Source organism: Bufo gargarizans, chromosome 5, assembly GCF_014858855.1.
Source record: "Bufo gargarizans isolate SCDJY-AF-19 chromosome 5, ASM1485885v1, whole genome shotgun sequence".
NCBI classification, from domain to species: Eukaryota; Metazoa; Chordata; class Amphibia; order Anura; family Bufonidae; genus Bufo; species Bufo gargarizans.
Window position 1 is genome coordinate 280,473,097 of NC_058084.1, and position 22,290 is coordinate 280,495,386.

The following is a 22,290-nucleotide window of genomic DNA, read 5'->3' on the forward strand; positions in this document are numbered from 1 at the left end:
ACCGAGCTCTCTTTACGGCTGCTAAGGCTCGCCCATCAGTGCCGGTGGCGTCACCGAACACACTGCTGGGCGATCCAGCGCAGGGCAAGGGAGAGCATCGGAGCATGAAGTGCTCCGATGCACAAGTCAGGGGGGCTGCCAGGGTGAAATTATGGGTATGTCCGGGTTCAGCTCTAAACCCAGACAACCCCTTTAACTTCCAGTCCAGCGGGAAGTGACGCAAATCCCTGCTGAGGGACAATAGCCCCAGCAGTGTTGTCAGCTCAATGCTGACCTGGTAACACTTTGAATGGGTCAGTGTATTTTCAGCACTTGACCTTTGAACACTGGATTCAGGTGTGAAGTTACTTACCCTCAAATAATCCCTTTAAGTTCACCAAGCTTTTACAAAGTCTCTATTAGTATGCTATGTTAAATGGGATGCCTGGCTGCTTAAATGTTCTTATAAAAGGATTACAACACAGTACCATAATAAAAATTCATATCATTTACCTTCTGGATCCCTGCTGCTTCTGGGATGAGACAAAAACTGGCTGAGGCAGGGCATGTTGCAACCAGTCCTTGGGTCAAGAAGGACTAGGAAAGAGGGACCAGAACGTGTGGGGAAGGTAAAGTATACGTTTTTACAGGGATCAGCAACCTTCGGCACTCCAGCTGCTGTAAAACTACAAGTCCCATTATTCAAACATGCACGGCTGTTCTTCTAACTACCACAGAAGTGAATGAAGCACTCTGGGAGTTGACGTTTCTGAACAGCCGGAGGTTGCTGATCCCTGCACTATTTTATAGCAGTCCTCTTTAAATAATAATTTTAAAAAATAAAATCAGCCAGACAACCCTTTTAATTTTTGTTACTTAAATGGGATGTCCAAGATTTTTATATTGATGACCTATCCTTAGGATAGGTAATCAGTATCTGATCGATGGGGGGGGTCCACCTTCTAAATACAGCTGATCAGCAGGGGTTCCGGGTGTCGGACCCCCACCAAACAGATATTGATCAGTATAAAGATCCTGAAAACCCCTTTTAATAGGCATTTGTTATACAGTATAACCAGTATCCCGCCACTAAAAGAAGCAATTACCTGGATTGGAAGAGTCATGATTATATTGAGATTCCTCTTCAGACTGGGTTTGTACATAGTAGATCTGCTCTGGAATCATACTTGCTACCTTTTCTTTTATGCTGTTGGAAGCAAGCCCACATCGCATGACTTTTTCTCTTCTCTCGTGGGCCATTATCTTTCTGGTCCTTGCCTTGATATTCTCCCAGCATTTTTTTAATTGTTTGAAATCCCTCAGAGATACATTGGGTTGTGAATTGTACTCGTGGGCTAATGCTTGCCAAGTGCGCTGCTTCAGAGCAATAGTCCGAGCATCACTTTTCTTACACTCCAGTACGTATTTGTATTTCTCCACCAGGGCCAAGAGGACATTCTTCTCCAGCTCAGAAAAGTACTTGGCTGGTTTCAGCACTTCGTTGTTTTGCATTTTCCACGGTACTGCAAACATCTTGAGAGGATAAAGATAATTTCAGAATTCTGTCATATTACTACTGACATTAACCAGCTTTTAAAAGGATTTCCGTCATCAGAAAAATCGTTATGCATCTGGCTGACATTAGCGATGTGCTAATGTCAGCAGTACATAACAGTATGACATATCTCCCTGCCTGCCGCCGTTTGCGCTCAATAATGACGTTTATAATATGCAAATGAGCCTCTAGGCGCTAGTGGGGCGTTGCTGCAGCACCTAGAGGCTCCGTCCTCTCACCGTTTGACATCCTCGGTCTCCTCTGTGCCCCGCCAATCCCGCGCCTGCATCGTCCATCCTAGTATTAGGCGCAGTGAGTGAAGGACGGCAGAAGGCGAAAGCCCTTCACTCACTGCGCCTAATACCAAGATGGACGGAGCAGGATTTGCGGGGCACAGAGGAGACAGAGGATGTCAATCACTTTTAGATGGGCGTGCCGAAGGGCGAGTTGACCGAGCTTCTTGGTGCTGAAGCAACGCCCTAATAGCACCTAGAGGCTCATAAGCATATTTTAAAAGTCATTATTGAGCGCGAACAGCGGCAGGCAGGGAGTTATAAAGCACACTGTTATGTACTGCTGACATTAGCACATCGCTAATGTCAGTCAGCTACTTAACGTTATTTCTGATGACAAAAACCCTTTCATACTTTTTATTGACTAAAACGGAACAGAAAAACCAACAAAACATTGGCCCAGATTTACTAATATATTTCTGCCTAAAATCTGTCTTAAAAAAAAAAAAAAAAAAAAAGGTGGTGCAAACTGGAGCAAAAAAGGATTTCTACACTTTTTTTGTGACTTGCTTTAAAAGGGGTTGTGGCTTGGGTTTAAGGATGGGGCATCTCAGGGAAGGGGGGAGGTCTAATGTATTAAATTTTTCACCAGAATTGGCCATAATTCTGGCATAAAATTTTGTCTCACATAAGCCAATTAATAGCTGTCTATCCCTGTACTACAATTCCATTACGCCTGAGGCACTCTGATAAATCTGGTGAAGGTCTAGACCAGGGGTGCACAACCTGCGGCCCGGGTGCCACATGTGGCCCTTGATACCATTCTGTGCGGCCCCCAACCATCTGGTAACAGACATGTATACCTATGTCTTGTGGCTGCTCACATGTATTTTTCCCATTAGATGGGAGTCCTGGAAGTGTAACTAGACATAAATGGTATATAATGTGTGTTCAATATGCCATAAGTACAATATTTCAGTTGTTAATACACCTTTAAATTTTAATTTCGGCCCTCGTCATTGGTTCAGTCTGGCAACATGGCCCCCAACCAGGAAACGTTGTGCACCCCTGGTCTAGACAGCCTGAATTTACACCATCTATAGAATTAGGAAATCTGGGCCAATATATTCTATTAATCTCACCTATTTTTCTAAATGTGGAAAGTGACGTTCATATGCCATCTTCACATCATGCACTATACAGTAAATTCCCATTGCATTGTTATAGCACTTCCAGAATCTGTGGACATTTTCAACCAATTTGTTATATCTCTCAATATACCTTAAAATAAAACACATAAAGGAACATTAAAAAATATCTACTGTTTTGTGTGACTCCTATGTAGACCTGTGTGTGTCCATGACTTAAGACTACAAAGAAACTCTGGGGGTTATCTATCAAACTGGAGTAAAGTAGAACAGTCTTAGGCTACATCCGTATGCCATCTTTTTTTTATTTATTTTTTGCGGATCCATTGTAACAATGTCTTAAACGGACAAGAATAGGACATGTTATTTTTTTTGCGGGGCTAGGTAACGGATATATGGATGCGGATTGCACACAGAGGGATCCAGCAAGCAGTTCCGTCGACCAGGCAAACGGACAGCATTTGTAGACTGATCTGGATTAGTCTATCTGGATGTCATCCAGAGAAACGGATCCGTTATATATTTTGATCCGGCATTGCGGTATTTTTAATGCCGGATCCGGCACTAATACATTTCAATGTTAATTAATGCTGGATCCGGCATCTGATCCAGAATTTTGAATGGAGATAATACCGCAGCATGCTGCGGTATTTTCTCCGTCAAAAACGCTGTTGCATCCTGAACGGATTGCTCTCCATTCAGAATGCATTAGGATAAAACTGATCAGTTCTTTTCCGGTATTGAGCCCCTAGGACGAAACTCTATGCCGGAAAAGAAAAACGCTACTGCGAAAGTAACCTAAGTAGCCCATAACAACCAGATTCCACCTTTCATTTTGGACAATTTCTGACTGGCTTACGAGCTTACATGCTCCCCAACATCTATGAGTTGGAAACTAGAAATGTAAAAGATAATTTATTTTTCAGTTTTCTACAAATGTGTCCATTTTCTACAAATAGATTAATACTGCTAATAGTACGATATAATATTACTAAACCTGGAGACATACCATCATGAATGATAAAACCATAGCTGACAACAGTAAGAGGTAATCAGATATGGAGAGGAAAGAAACAATTCAAAGTCAAATAATGGGGTCACAAACAGCAGGGGGCAAACATCAACATTTTTAAGGGCTTTACACGCAATCACTATTTTGCTATAATGCTATAATAGAGGATTTCAAAACCGGAATTAACTGGTTCAGCTTTGTCCCCATTTATTGTCAATGGGGACAAAACTGATCAGTATGCATCTGTTCTGTTTTGTCCGGACACAAAATCGCTGCAAGCTGCAGTTTTGTGTCTGGTTTTGCAAAACGGAACAAACCAGATCCAGCATGAAAATATATTATGCCGGACAAGAACTGACCAAGGGGTGTAGTGAACATTCTGAGCCCACATGTGTTTTGCAAAAATGAATGCACAGCAGATGGCGCAAAGTTAAAATTGCAATCTTGCCCTGCCATTCTCTGTTGTGATGCAGGTGGCATGATGACGTTATAACCTTCCGCAGATGCCTGAAGAGGCCAGGAATGCATCGCTAGATCATTTTGTGGGATCGGGAAAGGAAAGACCCGGACTTCTGTGAAGTCCGGGTTCGGGTACCAAACATGCAGATTCTTCATACGCGTGTGCAAAACACATTAAAACGCTTTACACTCGTGCATTTTCCCGCGACGCACCCGCATCCTATCCGGCCCTCACACGCGACGCCCGTGTGAACGAGGCCTTAGTTTATCCCTTGGGCTACTGTTAGATTTGTCTAATTTAAGACGAGGCGTGCGCATCTGTGGCAGTCCTTACGCCTGGTGTAAATGTTAATAAGTCTGCCGGGGCTGGAGCCCTGGCTCGTGACTCGCCCCTGCCCAATAGCGGCATAAACCCAGTCATGTAACTAAATATTGTCCCACAGCCGGTTAATAAATGGGACTTGCGACCATTCTATAAAATAGTCACAAGTACCTTAGTAAATGGGTCCCAGTGTGTGTCACTGAAGATCACTGCTGTAGTCACGCGTATGGTCTGTAGCAGGGATCAGCAACCTCAGGCACTCCAGCTTCTGTGAAAACACAACTCTCAGCATGCACACATACTTGGCTGTTCTTGTGACTCCTATAGAACTAAAAGGAGGATTCTGGGAGTTGTAGTTTGAGAACAGCTGGAGTGCTGGAGGTTGGTTACCCCTGGTCTATAGCATGATGATGGGTGGTAGCATTCTCTTTTGTGAAACAATTCCCAGAATACATCTGTTTAGGACATACTGATAGCTGTAGTTTCACACGTTACCGAGCTCGGCTCCGGCGCTGCATTTGCCTTACGAGCTCGTCTCTGGCGACAAGTCAAACAGTTTTAGGCTAGGGCTACACGGCGACGTGTCATGCAATAAAAAGGGTACAAATACACTGCGATGTGTCGCGCAACATTTATTGTATTGATAGTCAATGGTGTCACACTGTGATGCGACAGTTGCCATAAAATATGTTTCCTGATTTTTGTGCGACACATGTCGCCTTGTAGCCCTAAAGTTATAGGTACAAATCTGCTGACAAATGCCCTTTAAAGATTATCGGGGACATCTTAAGACCGGTATTTTCCACGTTGGTCTCCAGACCCTCTGAGATGCTGGAGCTAGCGACAAAGTTATGTAGAGGCACAGCCCTCTTGCTGGCGTAAATTTAAGCCATTTTCCATGCCAAAAAATGTTAAATGCCCACCCGCTTCCCTGGTTACAGCACCCCCCCTTTTCTCACTGCTTTGGAAAAGTGGCATTAACAGGGAAAGTCGCAAATATTACAGCACAAGTGGTGTGCGACAACTATCAAACTACAGCGGACTGAGTCGCAGGCATTTACGCTCACCTCACTTACATACTCCTTTCCGGAGTGCAAGACACGGGTCAAGGGATATACAAGTGCACAGAAGTAGCCACACAGTGCACCATTAGGACTTACCCATCCCTACTGCTGCAGCAAGTGCCTCTCCTCTCTGACATGGAAACTACATGCAGGCAGCCACACACAGACATGCACTTTGGGGGCCACATGTGGCCCCCAGGCTGTAGGTGGAACACCCCTGCTTTAACCCCTTAGTGACCACAAATACACCTTTTTACTGATGTAAACAAAAGGGGGTTTAGGCTACATAGCTGGCTTTAATCAATGCCCTGCAAAAAATAAGCTCTCATACAGGTATATTGATGAAAAAATAAAAGTTATAGGTCTTGGAAGGCAATGATGAAAAAATAAAAATAAATAAATAAATGTGCGTGGTCACTAAGGAGACTGCAATAATACTCTGGATAGGACCTTATCTAGTGTTTTTCTAAACAAAAGTTTCTAAAGATTTAGCATACATGGATTTTTCAGATTTTTTTTTTTTATTATATCCTGCATTTTTTCCTCAAAATGGGTCTTATGAAAATGCCAGCAGTGTCTGTTACTCTGACAGAGATTACCTGGCCATACAATAGACTCCATGTCATGGCGGACTACCCAGATAGAAGAGAGGGAAGCAGGCAATGCACTATAACTGATCAGCAGGAACAATGCTATTGGGAAAATCAGCCCATTCCGAAGTAGAAGGAGATGATGTCACCATAGCAACCAGGGCAAGTTCAAAAACACCCAGGACTGCGAAAAAGGTCACTGGGAACATGGCGACAGAGTGGAAGAGAAGGCAACGCCTGACCCTGCCACACACCAGTGCCCTAATTGTGCCCTGTAGCTGCGCCGCCTGCCAGCTTCAGTCACATGCATGAGAATCAATAGACGGGGATGGGAAATAAGGGAGGAGGGGTGCAATGCCGTAAAAAAGAGGTAGAGTGGGAGGAGAATGCCCGGGAAAGGGTGGAGGGAAGTGACAGGGGCTATAAACAATTCATTAGAAAACTAGCACCAATATTCACAGGGTGTAAATCCTACCAAGCATCGGGACTGGTCTGAGCGTGTCCTCCTCGGCCCGGCGAGAAGCTGGCTTGGAGCCGTCAGTCTAAGCCTTGCCCGGACAAAGAGCCTCTGCTGCCCCCTGAAAGGAGACGCTCCGGGGGCTGCTCACCATTCGTCTCACACTGGCCGCCGCCGTTAATGTCGCGCCTGGCCCGCTCTGGAATTGTTATGGCTGCTCCTGATCAGAACAAAGGACAAAAGCAGCCCTTCCTCCAGAGCCAGATAATTTCCCTGCCATTTGAGGCTCTTCAACCTGAGTGCATGCAAAAGGCCTTCCTCCCAGTGCTGCCAGCTGCGGAGTGGAAGAGGCGGACTGGATGAGCTGGAGGGGAGTGCAGGGATGTGGTGGAGTCAGTGCTCCATAGTGGAGGGGCACCACATCTCATAGACTATTGCCTAGAACACCCAGACGCTGGAGAGGACCTCCACTGGCAATAGTGTTGGTGATTATTTTTATGTTGGCTGAAGGTCTAAGGGGAATATGAAACCCATGGCACACTTTTCTGCTTGAATTTTTCTTAATTAGGTAGCTTTTTTTTCTTTGCTGTAGATTTTAGGTGACCTGCACATGGGCATAACATCCGCACAAATTTTCGTGTGGATTTGCGCGCACATGTCTGTACCAAAACCATTGCGGATTAGATGCGGTTTTGCCACAGATCTCACCCTTCATTGAAAAGGGTAAATTCCGCAGCTAAAACCGTAAACATGAACGCTGCAGGTTTGGAAATCCACATGACAGGTCAATTTTCTGCATGGAAAAAATCTGCAAAGTGTACATGATATTTGTGTTATCTCATACACCTTGCTGGTACTGTGCTATGCTGCAGTTTTTCCGCACGGGAGTCCACGTGGAAAAACTGCATGTATTCTGCAATGTGTGCAGGCGACCATAGTGGTTTTTTTTTTTTAATCTGTTTTCACATCATCTAGGGAAAAACACCAGGTAAGATACACTGCAAAAAACGCACGAGGCATGAGCCTTGTTATAAAATAAGCGCAGCCTCTGGCAGCTCATGGGGATATCACAGACTGGCGTAAAACGTCTTTTTCTACAGATTGTATATGATTTATTTTCATAATTAAAAAAAATGAATGAATCATAAGGCTGTAAACACACATAGGTGTTTTGTGTAGGGTTTCCGCTGTTTTGAATATTTTGTGTTTTTTTTTTTACACTGCAGTTTTTGCTGAAAAAACATTCTAGCTCCAGATATTTGTTGAAAGTCTATGGTAGGGGTCAGCAACCTTCGGCACTCCAGCTGTTGTGAAACTACAATTCCCAGCATGCTCCGTTCATTTCTATGAGAGTTCTGAGAAGAGCAGAGCTAGTACGCATGTTGGGAGTTGTAGTTTCACAGCAGCTGGAGTGCCGGAGGTTGCTGATCCCTGGTCTATGGGAACAACCAGGTATGTACCTATTGTGCATCCTCCTCATCCGGAGGCGGAGAGCCTCATGGGGCTCATCTCCCTCACAGTACTGGTGTGCAGGGTTTGGAAGGTCGGTACTCTAAAAGTACTAACTGCCATTAGGGAAGTAACCGCCTGCTAAATCAGTGGCTTTGTCACTAATCTATCCTGCCCCCAGTGCAGGTGACAGGTTCCCTTTAAGGCCTCTTTCACACTACAATATGTCCATTTCAGTGTTTTGCGGTCTGTTTTTCACGGATCCGTTGTTCCGTTTTTTGCTTCCGTTGTGGTTCCGTTTCCGTTCCGTTTTTCCGTATGGCATATACAGTATACAGTAATTACATAGAAAAAATTGGGCTGGGCATAACATTTTCAATAGATGGTTCAGAAGGAACGGAAACTGAAGACATACGGATGCATTTCCGTATGTGTTCCGTTTTTTTTGCGGACCCATTGACTTGAATGGAGCCACGGACCGTGATTTGCGGGCAATAATAGGACATGTTCTATCTTTCAACGGAACGGAAATACGGAAACGGAATGCATACGGAACACATTCAGTTTTTTTTGCGGAACCATTGAAATGAATGTGAAAGAGGCCTAAAGCTGTTACAAATGCCTTAAAAATCATGTTTGTAATGTATGTAATTTAGGCTGCATTCACATCACGTTTTTCCCAACCTTTTAATGTATACAAAAAACGTATAAAACCGATGCCAAACAGTGGCATCCATTCACCATGGAGTTCAACTGTAAAAAAAAAGTATACATTTTTTTTACCGGATGTGCAGGATACAAGAACGTGGTGTGCTGCGTTTTTGTATTTTAATTTTTTTTTGTAACGTATACTTTAAACAGAGGCATAAAACGTGATGTGAGCCCACCCTGATCGATTTTACCTTCATCCTGCCAAAGCCCCTGAAGTTCCATCCAGTTTCTTCCTCCAAATGTGCACTTTTCAATGTTACCTGGCAAACTGTACACCATTGCTATGTCCGTGGTGTAGGGTCTCTTATGCCTCGTTTCCACTGAGCGGATCGGTTCGGGTCGGCACAGTTTGGAAGATTTTTAATGGTCCGGTCTATTTAGGTGAGCGTTTCCACTGCAACTCGGGCCGCCAGGTCCATACGTGGTTTAGAAAAAAATGTGTAGCGTCATGTCACACTAGTGCGACAATGGTGTTTATGTTGCGCTTACGTTTGACGTTATTCAGGCCGCCAATCAGGAGAATGTATTGTGTGACGCAAGTAGCTCCGCCCTAACCGAACCGTTCCATTTTTCTATGGCCCTACATCTGAAGCAGGACCCTGAATGGTGCGGTACGGTTCGCTTGTATGGATCGCTTTCATAGTGGAAACACCCAAAATAGCGAACCGTACCGAACCGATCCGCTCAGTGGAAACGAGGCATTAGAATCCGTAGTGCTTCCGCGGGGTTCCGTGCCACCGTTCTGCACAGCAGATCCGGATTATGGACCCATTCAAGTGAACGGGTCCGCATCCATGATGTGGGGAGCACACGGCCGGTGCCCGCATATTGCTGACCCACTATTTGTGGGCCGCAATACGGGCCATAGCCGGCCAACTGACCTGCTGTGTGGCTTTTGACATCCACAGCATGTCACGCTTGTGCAGATTTCACCAAAACAAAGGGTGAGATCTGGAAATATACAGCAACAAAATCAGTAAGTAACAAATGCAGAGAATTCCACACAAAAATCCAAGAGGAAATTGCTGGCGAAACGAAAGGCATACGGAGTACATTCCATTTTTTTGCGGATTCTGAAATGAATGGTTCCGTATATGGAACGCAAAAAACGGAAAGTAAACGGGGGGAAAAAAAGCTTGAAGTTAGGGAAAAAAGTTAGCGATCTTGCATTTGAATTAGGGCTGCACGATATGGGAATTTTGTGCGATTGCGATTAGGGCCCTAAAAATTGCGATAATGATATGCGATATTTTAAAGGAATTGTGCTAGAGGTCTATTTGCTTGGATTTTCCCATATGAGCCGCTGACGCGGCTGGGTATGGCATAGTTATGGGGGATCTGTGGAGGACGCTGTCTTGTGGGGGATCTGTGGAGGACGCTGTGTTGTGGGGGATCTGTGGAGGACGCTGTGTTGGGGGGGATCTGTGGAGGACGCTGTGTTGGGGGGGATCTGTGGAGGACGCTGTGTTGGGGGGGATCTGTGGAGGACGCTGTGTTGGGGGGGATCTGTGGAGGACGCTGTGTTGGGGGGATCTGTGGAGGACGCTGTGTTGGGGGGGATCTGTGGAGGACGCTGTGTTGGGGGGGATCTGTGGAGGACGCTGTTATATGGGCGATCTGTGGAGGACGCTGTTATATGGGCGATCTGTGGAGGACGCTGTTATATGGGCGATCTTTGGAGGGCGCTGTTATATGGGGGATCTGTGGAGGGCGCTGTTATAGGGGATGTGTGGAGGACACATAGGGCCATGAGGGGGACCAGTTTAAGACATATAGCATCTTATGCTGGTCCCCCTCATGTGTCATAAACTGGGCACATAACTGCCTTTTGTGTGTAAAGTGTTTTACTAGTGTGTGTGTGGGTGAAACAATCTCTCTCCTAACAGGTCCGGCCTCTGTACTCACTATGAATGCAATGCACTGCAGCGAGCTGGCCGGCCGGCGCGTGACTGACGTCACTTAGTAACGCTCCTGCTTCCTGAAGTGGGAGGAGCGTTACTAAGTGACGTCAGTCACGCGCCGGCCGGCCAGCTCGCTGCCGCCCGCTGCAGTGCATTGCATTCATAGTGAGTACAGAGGCCGGACCTGTTAGAAGAGAGATTGTTTCACCCACACACACACTAGTAAAACACTTTACATGCAAAAGGCAGTTATGTGCGCAGGGCCCCTTTATATATAATCGCTGCATTTTCGGGTCGGCCAAATCGCCATATCGCATTTGCCGATTATCGCGATTCGATTATTTTTTTGATTTATCGTGCAGCCCTAATTTGAATCAGGGTCTCTGTCACCAGATAATGCAGCATAGACCTGGTGACACATTACCCTTAAGTCCTCTTTCAGACGGGCGTCCCGGATTTGCTCCGGGTGAATTGCAGGACACAATTTCAGTGAGTTTTGATTGCGTTGCGTTGTTCAGTTTTTATGGCGCGGGTGCAATGTGCAATGCTTGATAAAAAACGGAATGTGGTACCCAGACCCGAACCTCTTCACTGAAGTTCGGGTTTGGGTTCGGTGATGTGTAGATTTTATTATTTTCCCTTAAATCATTGTTATAAGGGAAAATAATAGCATTCTTAATACAGAATGCTTAGTAAAATGTTCCTTGAGGAGTTAAAAAATATTTTTTTTTTACTCACCTCATCCTCTTGATTGCACAGCCGGCATTGTCGTCTTCTTTGAGGACCTGCAAAAGGATATTTGATGACGTGATCGCGCTCACCACGTGGTGAGCGCGATCACGTCATCAAAGGTCCTTTTGCAGGTGACATCAGCACAGGTCCTACTGAAAAACACAGAAAACAAGCCCTCATATGCCTATGACAACGGAAGAAGAAAAAAAAAGGTAAAGCTTTTAGAATATGAAAAATGTCACTACAAAAATTGACTTGGTTCTAGGGGGTTTAACATCCAATTTGCAAATAAAATGTTACCTGAATTTGCTGCAGCATCAATAATCCTGCCATGAGTATTAGGCTGGGTTCAGACCTGAGCGTTTTACAGCGCGTTCCTATGCGCTGTAAAACGCTCAACAGGCAAGAACCAATGATTCCCTATGGGAATGGTTCTCACCTGAGCGTTTTACAGCGAGTACGATCGCACTGTAAAACGCCCGACGCCCCAAGAAGTACATGAGCTTCTTTGGGGCGTCTTGTTGCGCGTTCCCGTACATACACTTTAGCGGGAACGCGCGAAAATGGGCGATTGCAAACGCCTGTACAATCATGCATACAAGAGCGTACGCTCAGGTCTGAACCCAGCCTTAGGGTATGTCCACATCTGCGTTGAAAGTTCTGTTTAGGGCCTCTATCACACAGTTCGTCAAAAATATGGGAGAGAAAAGTCCTGCATGCAGGACTTTTTTCTCCACTAAATAATGTTCTCTAGAATGGAAACCAAATGGATCCCATTATAGTCAATGGGATCTGATAGGTTCCTGCATTTCCGTTTAGTCATTTCTTCTGCTCCTATAACGAAGCAGAAGAGTGGAAATAAATAGTGCTGATGTGAACAAGAAGTTTGTTATCTGAACCCACCGATCTTGGCGAGATGAGCCTGGCAGAAGCTTCCTGCTTTTCATTCTACTGAGAACACATGCTCGCTTGGCCAAGCCGAACAGGCATGTGTTAAGTGGATCCAACATTCATCCAACTGCTATCTTATGCGTTTGCCTGGCCTTAGATTTGTGTTTCCTCCATATGTTTCTACCTATAAACATGATTAATAACCTTTATTTTACGAGTATATATCGTCAACATATTCCACAGCATACAACTAGTGGATACATATACAGGCAAAATCAAACATTACATAGTGAGAAACTAATCATAGTTTGTTAGGCTGAAGAAAGACATCTGTCCATCCAGTTCAGCCTGTTATCCTGCAAGTTGATCCAGAGGAAGGCAAAAAACCCTGTGCGGTAGATGCCAATTTTTCTCATGTAAGGGGAAGAAATTCCTGACTCCAATCAGAATAACTCCCTGAATCAACGACCCTTCTCCAGAAATCTAATAACTATAACCTGTAATATTATTACAGGTTATGAGCAGTGAGTTCCATAGTCTCACTGCTCTTACCGTAAAGAATCCTCTTCTATGTTTGTGTACAAACCTTCTTTCCTCCAGACGCAGAGGATGTCCCCTTGTCACGGTCCTGGGGATAAATAGATGATGGGAGAGATCTCTGTACTTCCCCTGATATATTTATACATAGTTATTAGATCGCCCCATAGTTGTCTTTTTTCCAAACTGAATAACCCTAATTTTGATAATCTTTCTGGGTACTGTAGTCCGCCTCTCCAGCTCTGCTATGTTTGTCTTGTTCATAGGAGCCTAGAACTGTACACAGTACTCCATGTGTGGTCTGACTAGTGATTTGTAAAGTGGTAGGACTATGTTCTTATCACGGACATTTAGGCCCCTTTTGATGTTACAAATCAATATTTAAAACAAGAAGAATGAGGACCCTGCTCACAAGAGTGTACAATCTATGACTTGTGTTGTACAATGTTCCTGCCAAATACACTGCTCAACAATGAAATTTCTACACTAAGAAGAAAGAGTTGTGGAATTAAGGAAATTGCAGGATCAATAGACATGTTATTGATATGCAAATGATGGAAAACTGGAAACATTTTAAATATCTCAATTTATTCAGTAATGAGCATGAATGCCACACGCAGAAATACATGCCTTGGTGGGAAATGTCTGGGGACTGTTCTGCCATCCTGAATGCACTTAGGCACACAAATCATTAAGATCCACTGCTGGCACCTCCCTTTGCAATTGGTGACCAATGACATCCCAGATGTGCTTGATGGGGGACAAGAGATGCTGCAGGTCATAGTGTCCTGTTGAAAGATGGCTCCTGGGACACTTTGGAGAAATGGCCAGAGCACTAGATCCACGATTAAATCAATATAAGACCTCATGCACATGACCTATATGTGTTTTGCGGTCCACAAAACACGTCTGTGTGACATCCATGTTGCATCCTTTTTTTGCATACAAAAAGGCAATGGGTCTGTGGTTCGCATCTTGCAGCCAAAAATAGAACATGTTTTATCCTATTGTGGAACGGACACACGGATGTGGACAGCACGCAGATGACATCCATGTCAGTTATTTTTGCTTGCTGACCCATAGAAATGAATCGGTCTGTGTGCTATCCACAAAACATGCAGATTGGATACAGATACAAAATACGGTGTGTACATAAGGCCTTACAATGAGATGTTAGTGTATATGTAATGGAGACTAAAGGGGTGGCTACATATATTATGCCATCTCACACCATAATCCCGTCAATATGACCAATGTGACATTCCTTTGTGAAAGCCTCTTCATGGCATTGCCCACGTGGTCTCCAGAGCAATCTCCAACTATCATTGCACCTGAGACAAAAAACGGAACTCTGCTCAAGAGGATAGACCTTCATTCCAGCCTCCATTGCCATCTTGCTGTGCACCATGATAGCCTTTGAGAGCAGTGGCATGAGGTCAATGGGACACCTTTAGCCAGACATCTGGCTCCTAGCCCAATGTCATGCAAATGCATTCTGATTGACACTGCTGCCCTAGACTTGAGGTGGATTTACACTGCCCGATTTTAAAGCAGATTATCTATCTGCCCATCTAAATGTGCCACCAATCACGTGATGAAGGAGCGAAACGCTCGTTCATTGGGTAAGCCTGTCATTTGTGCAGTCACATTGTTTCTGGGCAGCAAATTATGTCTAAACAACGATTCTATTGGAGTCGAGTGATCGCATTAGAAATCCCTCATCCTCACACTGAACGAGAAGCTGTCAGGAAGGAACGCTTTCTTCCCGACAATCGTCTGTAACATTGGGATGTGTAAACCCGCCTATGGGATATGATGTCCAATTTCACTTGCAGATATGATGTCCAATTTCACTGTGCAGAGGTTCACCTCGGTGCACCTCTTGCTGTCATTCCAGTTTGTCATTGTTCTCCCAACCACCAGGGAACACATTGTTGAACAGTGCTGACATAGGCTGAGGAGCATAGTAATCTGCTGGCTTGAGTAATAAACTAAGGTCTTTCAGTTCAAGGATTCTGTCCCTCTCGGTTTGCAACAAGTGACAAACAGAATGTGTTGTACAGTCATTCCACACTGCTTGATCTAATTTTTGTGATTTTTATATGGTTAAAAAAAACTTTGCATTGCAATTATGACGACCCCCCCCCCCCCCCTCCACATGCCACAAATTGGAACTAGGCACAAATTTGATAATCTGCAGATCTTAGTGACACCTGCTACTTCATTGATTTGCATACCTTACAGCTTGTCCTTATTGGTGTTGCAGTTTTAATGTTGAGTGTAAATGGGGACGTACATATAGAGCTGCATGAGCCAGCCAATATATGTAGTGCCTTTGAGTGCATGGGCTGTGGTGGATACTGATGAATGAAAGGATCAGCTTCTGAGAAATAACACTAAAAAGGGGTGAAAGGAGAAGGGTTAGATTAGAAATTGTGATTAGTCACCCTAAAAAGATGTGTTTATAGGGAACGCCTAAAACTGTGGGAGTTGGGAATTAACCTGATTGTCAGGGGTAGGACATTGTACAGAACTGGTGCTGCTAGAGAGAAGTCTTGGTGACAGGAGTAAGAGGTTTGGATTATGAAGGATGTTAGTTGCAATTCATTGGTAAAACAGAGACACGGGCAGACAGAAGAGGTGGAGAGCTTTGTGGGTTAGAGTGAGAAGTTTATATTGAATCCTATATTGTATGGGCAACCAGTGCAGTGGCTGACACAGGTAAGACGTGTAAGTATAGTGGTTGGACAGATAGATGAGCTAGGCTGTTGCATTCAGGATAGACTAGAGGGGAGAGTTTAGTGAGTTACAGAAATCTAGACAAGAATGGATTGGGGCAACAATGAGCATTTAAGGATTCTAGAGATGTTTTTGAGATGCAAGCAGCATGAGTGGGCAATTGATTGTATGTAGAAGGTGAGGGAAAAAAATCAGTGAAAACAGTACCCCGAGACAAGTAGGCAAGCTGACTTATGGTTGTACCACATACTGAGCTGGAAAGATCAGAAAAATAGATACGTTAGTAGATGAAAAAAACTGAACTTCGGTTTTTTTAACGGTTCATTTTGAGGTAGAGAGAGGACATGATTTTAGAGACAGTGGGCAGACAAGTGGTATTTTGTGGTAGTGCGGTGGTGATGTCAAGGTATGAAGTGTATAGTTGGGTGTCGTCAGCACAGAGATGGTACTGTGAAGAGAGAAAGGAGAAGAGGATCTAGAATCAAACCCTGAAGAATCCCAAGAGGAAGAGGAGAATTAGAAACAACAAATGATACCCTGAATGAGCAGTCAGAGAGGTAGGAAGCAGTGTCTTTAAGGCCAATACAGCGAAGCATGCCAAGAAGGAGTTGGTGGTCTACAGTGTCTAATACCATAGAGAGATCTAGAAGAATGAATAGAGAGTGCAGAAACCAGATTTTTAGTGGTCAAGAAGAGGGTTAGAGAGAGACAGTGGATGAGTGTTACGAGCAGCAGGTGAGAACCTGCTGCCCATGTGACCAACTTTCTCTGAGGGAAATGTCTAAGCACACCCCTCGTTCGTCACACAATACCTCTGATGGTGAGGAAAGACTTTGCCAAGGAGAGTACCAGGTGCTACCTCAAAGGGGAATTGGAACACGAGGGAATAGGGACCAGAGTGTGAACCCACTGGACTGATCTCCAGATGACACAATACACCCAGTGGATGCTGGGAGGCCAGAGGCTGATCAGACGGAAACGTAGTCAGGGAACGAAGGCAGAAGTCAGAGCAGGCAGCAGGCAGGCAAAGTCTGTAAACATAGATCAGGGTCAGGCTGCAATCAGGTAAAGTCTATAAAACGTAATCCAAAGTCCAGTATACAGAATGACAAACATAAACAGAACACCTTTGCTCAAACAGGAAACTAGAAAAGCTAGGAACCTAAGAGTTGCTCAGACACATTCCTGGCACAGGAAGCGACTTTAAATACTTCCTGCAATCCATCCATAGGCTGGGAAGATAGAGGGTGTGTACGTGCTGCCTCACAAGGGATCAGAGACACATCCATGCAAGCCCACAGTGGACTTAAGCAGGAAGTATGGCATGGAGCACAGATGCTACAGTTAAGCTACCTGCTTCCCACGCTTGTCAGCACAGCGCATGGCAGCAGGAGGGAAAGAGGGAACCCAGTGCCCATGGGTAGGGGCAGCAGCGCTGGCACGGACCGCTGGGCTAACAGTAGCCCCCTTATACCCCCTCTCCTCAGGCCTGGCCCTAGACAAAAAAAAATTCTGAAGAAGAGGGCCATTGATGTTCTCTCTAGGTTCCCAAGTTTGTTCCTCAGGGCCAAACCCCTTCCAAGCCACAAGAAACAGGAGTTTGCCTCTACTCTCCTTCATTCGCAGAATAGCTTTTACCTTATAGACATTTTCATCACTGACCGCAACAGGAGCTGAGACAGGTTTTGGCAAAATGATTCAGGATGACAGGTTTCAGCAGGGAGACGTGGAAGGACTTCAGTACCCGGGGAGAGGCCGCCAGCTTAAGCTTGTAAGAGGACCTCAAATGGACCGATGAAGCGTGGACTCAATTTGTAAGAGGGTATTTTGAGCCTGATGTGTTTGGAGGCAAGACACACTTTATCACCAGGACAGAACTTAGGAGAATCTTTTATCAGCAGCCTCCTTCATGCGCACAGAAGCCTATTTCAGAGCTCCCCTGTCTCCTCCCAGATTTTAGAGAACTCTCTTGAAGTTGCATCCGCAGCAGGGATACCAGAAGTAGAAGACAACGGAAGTGGGGTGTTAGGGTACTTTCACACTTGCGTCAGAGGATTCCAGCAGGCATTTCCGTTGCCGGAAGCAAAACTGGATCCGTTTTGCCAGAACACTTGGGGCTGGATCTGGCATGATTGCATTTCAATGGAAATTTATGCCGGATCTGACATTCCGGCAAGTGTTCAGGATTTTTGGCCGGAGAGAAAACTGCAGCAGATCCGAAATAAAGTTCATGGCTATTTGTTGCCAGGGAACCTCAGGAAGAGTAAGCAGAAGGCCAGCTGGACATTTGGAATTCTTATTTTGCACACAGTACCAACAAGCAGCGACAAATTCTTGGATGTCTTGTCGCATGGACGGCCACCAGTACTGCTGCAAGATGAATCTGGCATGACCCGCCACTTTAGATGAATGGCCCCATAGTAAGACCTTCTTTCTGAGAGACTCTTGAACAAAAGTCTTTCCAGATGGGATTTCGGATAGCTATACAGGGCAGAGATTTTAGCGGGATCGATATATTGGGGCTCCTCCTCTTGGTCGGTAGAATCAAAGGATCTCGAGAAAGCATCTGCTGTTCTTGTTTGCAGCACGAAAGTAAAGAAGGAAATCAAAACGGGCAAAGAAAAGGGATGATCTAGCTTGTCAAGGATTAAGTCTCTTCATAGACTGCAGATAGGTGAGGTTCTTGTGGTCGGTATAGATCACCACAGGATGACTGGCTCCCTGCAGAAGGTACCGCCATTCCTTAAATACCATCTTAATGGCCAACAACTCTAAACCCAATTGAGTAGTTGCGCTCAGGAGTGGAAAATACCCTGGATAAGAAGCCTTAGGTTGTCATCATACCCTAGGAAGACTTTTGTGAAAGCACCGCCCCCAGCTCCAATAGACGATGCATCCACCTCCAGAAAAAATTGCTAACTGGCATTAGAACGATAGAGTACTGGAGCCATAGAGAAGGCCTGCCTTAAGGCTTATTCAGCCTCATTTGTGTAACTCTTAGGATTCGCCCATTTGTGGGTCAAGGCTGAGATGGGAGCTGTCAAAGAAGAGAAGTATGGCACAAACTGGCGGTAGTAGTTGAACCCCAGAAAACGTTGAATTGGCTTAAACCAGGACAAGGCCACTTCAAAATCACGGACAGCTTCTCAGGATCAATCTGCAGGCCAGTATTGGATATTATTAATTGGAGGTCCCACCATCTATCTGAGAAATGGCAGCGGGGATTGTTCAAAAATACATTATTCAAATTTGGCATACAAATTATTCTCTCAAAGCCTTTTTTAAGACCAGGCAAACCAGTTTCCGGTGGGAGACCAAATCTGAGTAGAAGATTAGAATGTCATTAAGATGGCTTGCGTCTCTGCTGGTGACAGTAGATAAATACAACCATGGGGAGGTGAAGAACCAGGAACCAGATTAATAGGACAATCACAGGGTTTATGTGAAGGTAATGTCTCAGCCTCCTTCTTATCAAAGAGAGGCTCCCCAACGAAGCACCTCTCCGGACCTTCAGCCAAGAACAGGTTCATGAACACAAAGCCATGGAAGGAGGAGAGGATGACAACGACTTGAGAGAACCAGGAACGAAATCTCTTCAGTATGAAGCGCTCACACCTGTAATTATACAGGTTCAGTGATTAACTGTATGGACTCAGAGCCGTTCCATCCACAGACGATACCGTCAGAGCACTCTGCAGGCGTCAAACAGGAATTTGATTATGATCCACTAGGCCTAGTTGCAGAAAATTCCCTGCTTCTCCGGAATCCAGGAGCTCCAGCTCTGTGAATCAAACATCTCCTAACAACAGGGTTACCAGCAGAGTCAGAGAGGGAAAGGAATTGCCTTCACCTTGTTGGTTATGGATTAGAGAAGACACGAGTAGTTTGTGATGAGGCACAACTTGGTTTACTTGTGTGGATTATGTTTCAAACATACAAGACATTTCAGCAAACTGTAACAGCAGCCATCTTGGTATAAAGAGAGAACCAAGTTTTTTACAGATATACACAATTGGTAACCTTAACATACAGTGCCATCTACTAGTCAAGTGATATTAATACACAATACTGTATATGATACATGCTGTTGCATCCCTAACACCCCTTCTCAAATGGCATGTGCATAATTATATGACATTCAGTCACAAAACAATGACTTTCCCTTGACAAAGGTTTGGTGAGTGCGTCTGCGGTCATCTCCTCTGATGGACAGTACTGGATGTCGATAACTCCTTGTTTTTGCATGTCCCTGAGCAGATGATATTTTACATCAATGTGTTTGGTTCTTGGGTTAATCTTCTCAGAGTGTGTAAGTTTTATGCATCCCTGATTGTCTTCAAAGATGGGTGTGGGTTGTGACATATTCAGTCCCATGTCTAGTAGAAGTTGACAAATCCAAATGGCTTCTTGACATGTATGTGCTGCTGCTATGTATTCCGCTTCAGTTGAAGAGAGTGCAACAGTCACTTGTTTCCAACTAGACCAGCTTATTGTTTCTTGTCCATACTGGAAGATGTAACTACTTGTAGATTTGCAGTCAGTGGTGTCTCCAGCCCAATCGGCGTCCACATATCCAATCCGTTTTGGGTTTAACGATGCTGGAAGTTGCAGCTTCATCAGATTTGTTCCCTTTAGTTACCGCATTAACCTCTTTACTGCGTTCCAGTCGCATTGACACAGTGTTGCGACTTTCCTGCAAAGTATTCCCACTGCTATGGCGATGTCTGGTCTAGTTACGGTGGCGATGTATAGCAATTTTACGATTGCCCTGCAGTAATAATCATTGTTAGGTAACAAGTTTTCTGTTCCATAGTTTTTTGGATAATCTGGTTCCATTGGCGTTCTCCAGGGGCGGGCTGGGCCGGGGGGCAGGGAGGCAATTGCCCCCCAGGCCGCCCTAAATAAACAGCCGCTGGGCCGCCGGTCTAAAAAAAAATAAAAACATTTTTTTTTATTCTTCAGGGCCGCACCGCCGATCACCACAGGCGGCGCGGCCCTGGATGTCATTGCGGCCGTGCTGTGGGGCAGGGGAGGGAGAGGTGTGTCCCTCCCCTGTTCTTCTGATAGGCTGCAGGCACTAATGCCTGCAGCCTATCAGAGGTCGGCTCAGGCAGCGCGATGACGTCATTATCATCGCGACGCCTGAGCCGGCAGCACACATACACAGCAGGGACACAGGCCGGCATCGCTGCTGATGGAGGTAAGTATATATATTTTTTTCTTCTTTGCGGGGGGCTGGCACTATGGGGGGGGGGGGAGATATGGCACTATGAGGAGGAAATCTGGCACTATGGGGGGCACTATAGGGGGAGCTGGCACTATGGGGGGACTATAGGGGGAGCTGGCACTATAGGGGGAGCTGGCACTATTGGAGGAGCTGGCACTGTGGGGGCATTTCTTACTGGCACATTATAGGGGGGCACCATGGGGGAGAGGAGCACTATGGGGGTAACTGGGGGCTCTAAAGGGGCTTTTTTTTTTATTATTGGCACATTCTGGGGGGGGCACTATAGGGGAGAGCAGCACTATGGGGCATCTGGTGCTACTATAGGGGCATTATCTGGGGGCACTATGGGGAAGTGGGGGCTCTAAAGGGGCCTTTTGTATTGGAACATTATGGGGGGCACTATGGCATTTGGTGGCACTAAGGGGGCATTTTTTACTGGTACATTGTCGGGGAGAGGAGCACTATAGGGGCATCTGCTGGGGGCACTAAGGGGCATTTTTTTACTGGCATATTATGGGGACACTATGGGGAAGGGGGAGAGGAGCAGTATGAGGGCATTTACTGGGGCACTATATAGGGGTATTTTATACTGGCATACATTTTGGGGACATTAGCTCAACTGCGGGCACTAAGCGGGGGTATTTCATGTACTGTCATATTATAGGGAAAATTAGTACTACTAGGGGGTATTATGGGGAGCTTTACTACTACTACTAGGGGCTATGAAGAACATGATTACTAGGGCACTATAGGGGCATTATTACTACTAAGTGTGCTCTGGCAGAGAATTATTTCTATTGGTGGGATTTTGGGGAGCACTGTTACTTTGGGGGCACCCTGGCATAGTATCAGCTTAGCAATATTATTTTTGGGGGACATTATCTTTATACTATTAGTGTCTGGGCGCAGTTATTTTTTAGAGCACTGTGTGCCAATAATTGTTTAAGGGGGCACTATCTGTGTGGTAGTAGTATTTCCAGGGGGACTGTTTCTGCAGTATAGTATTGGGGGCATAGCGGGTACAGTATTGGGGGCACTATCTGTGTGTTAGTAGTATTTCCAGGGGGACTGTTTCTGCAGTATAGTATTGGGGGTGGCAGGAAACTAATGTCTGTTTCTCAATCTCTGCAGAGAAGGGAGATGGCAGAAAAATCATCATGGCGGTCTGGTCTGAATGGAGAAGATGAGGAAAGAGAACGTCTACAACAAAGGTGACATCACTGGATGTAAGAGGTATGTGGCGCTATGTAGGAGAAGAGATGCTCCGGCTCCTCCACCTGACAT

The 22,290-nt window shown here is 45.2% G+C and overlaps 1 protein-coding gene across 4 annotated transcripts in view; it reads right to left on the bottom strand.

Annotated features, from left to right (window-relative positions):
* The window catches only part of MSANTD3 (Myb/SANT DNA binding domain containing 3), a 50,484-nt gene extending 42,587 nt beyond the window's left edge, over window positions 1-7,897 (bottom strand). The window contains exons 1-3 of one of the 4 annotated variants that reach the window (XM_044293198.1): window positions 6,838-7,897; window positions 2,910-3,006; window positions 1,086-1,512 (exon numbers count right to left, since the gene is read on the bottom strand). In XM_044293198.1, the coding sequence (XP_044149133.1) occupies window positions 1,086-1,512 (427 nt within the window). In that variant the 5' untranslated portion in view covers window positions 2,910-3,006; window positions 6,838-7,897. Of the gene's footprint in view, window positions 1-1,085; window positions 1,513-2,909; window positions 3,049-6,837 lie in introns of all 4 variants that reach the window. The other 3 variants (XM_044293197.1, XM_044293196.1, XM_044293199.1) reach the window with 3 other exon arrangements.
* Between the last annotated feature and the right edge of the window lie 14,393 nt (window positions 7,898-22,290).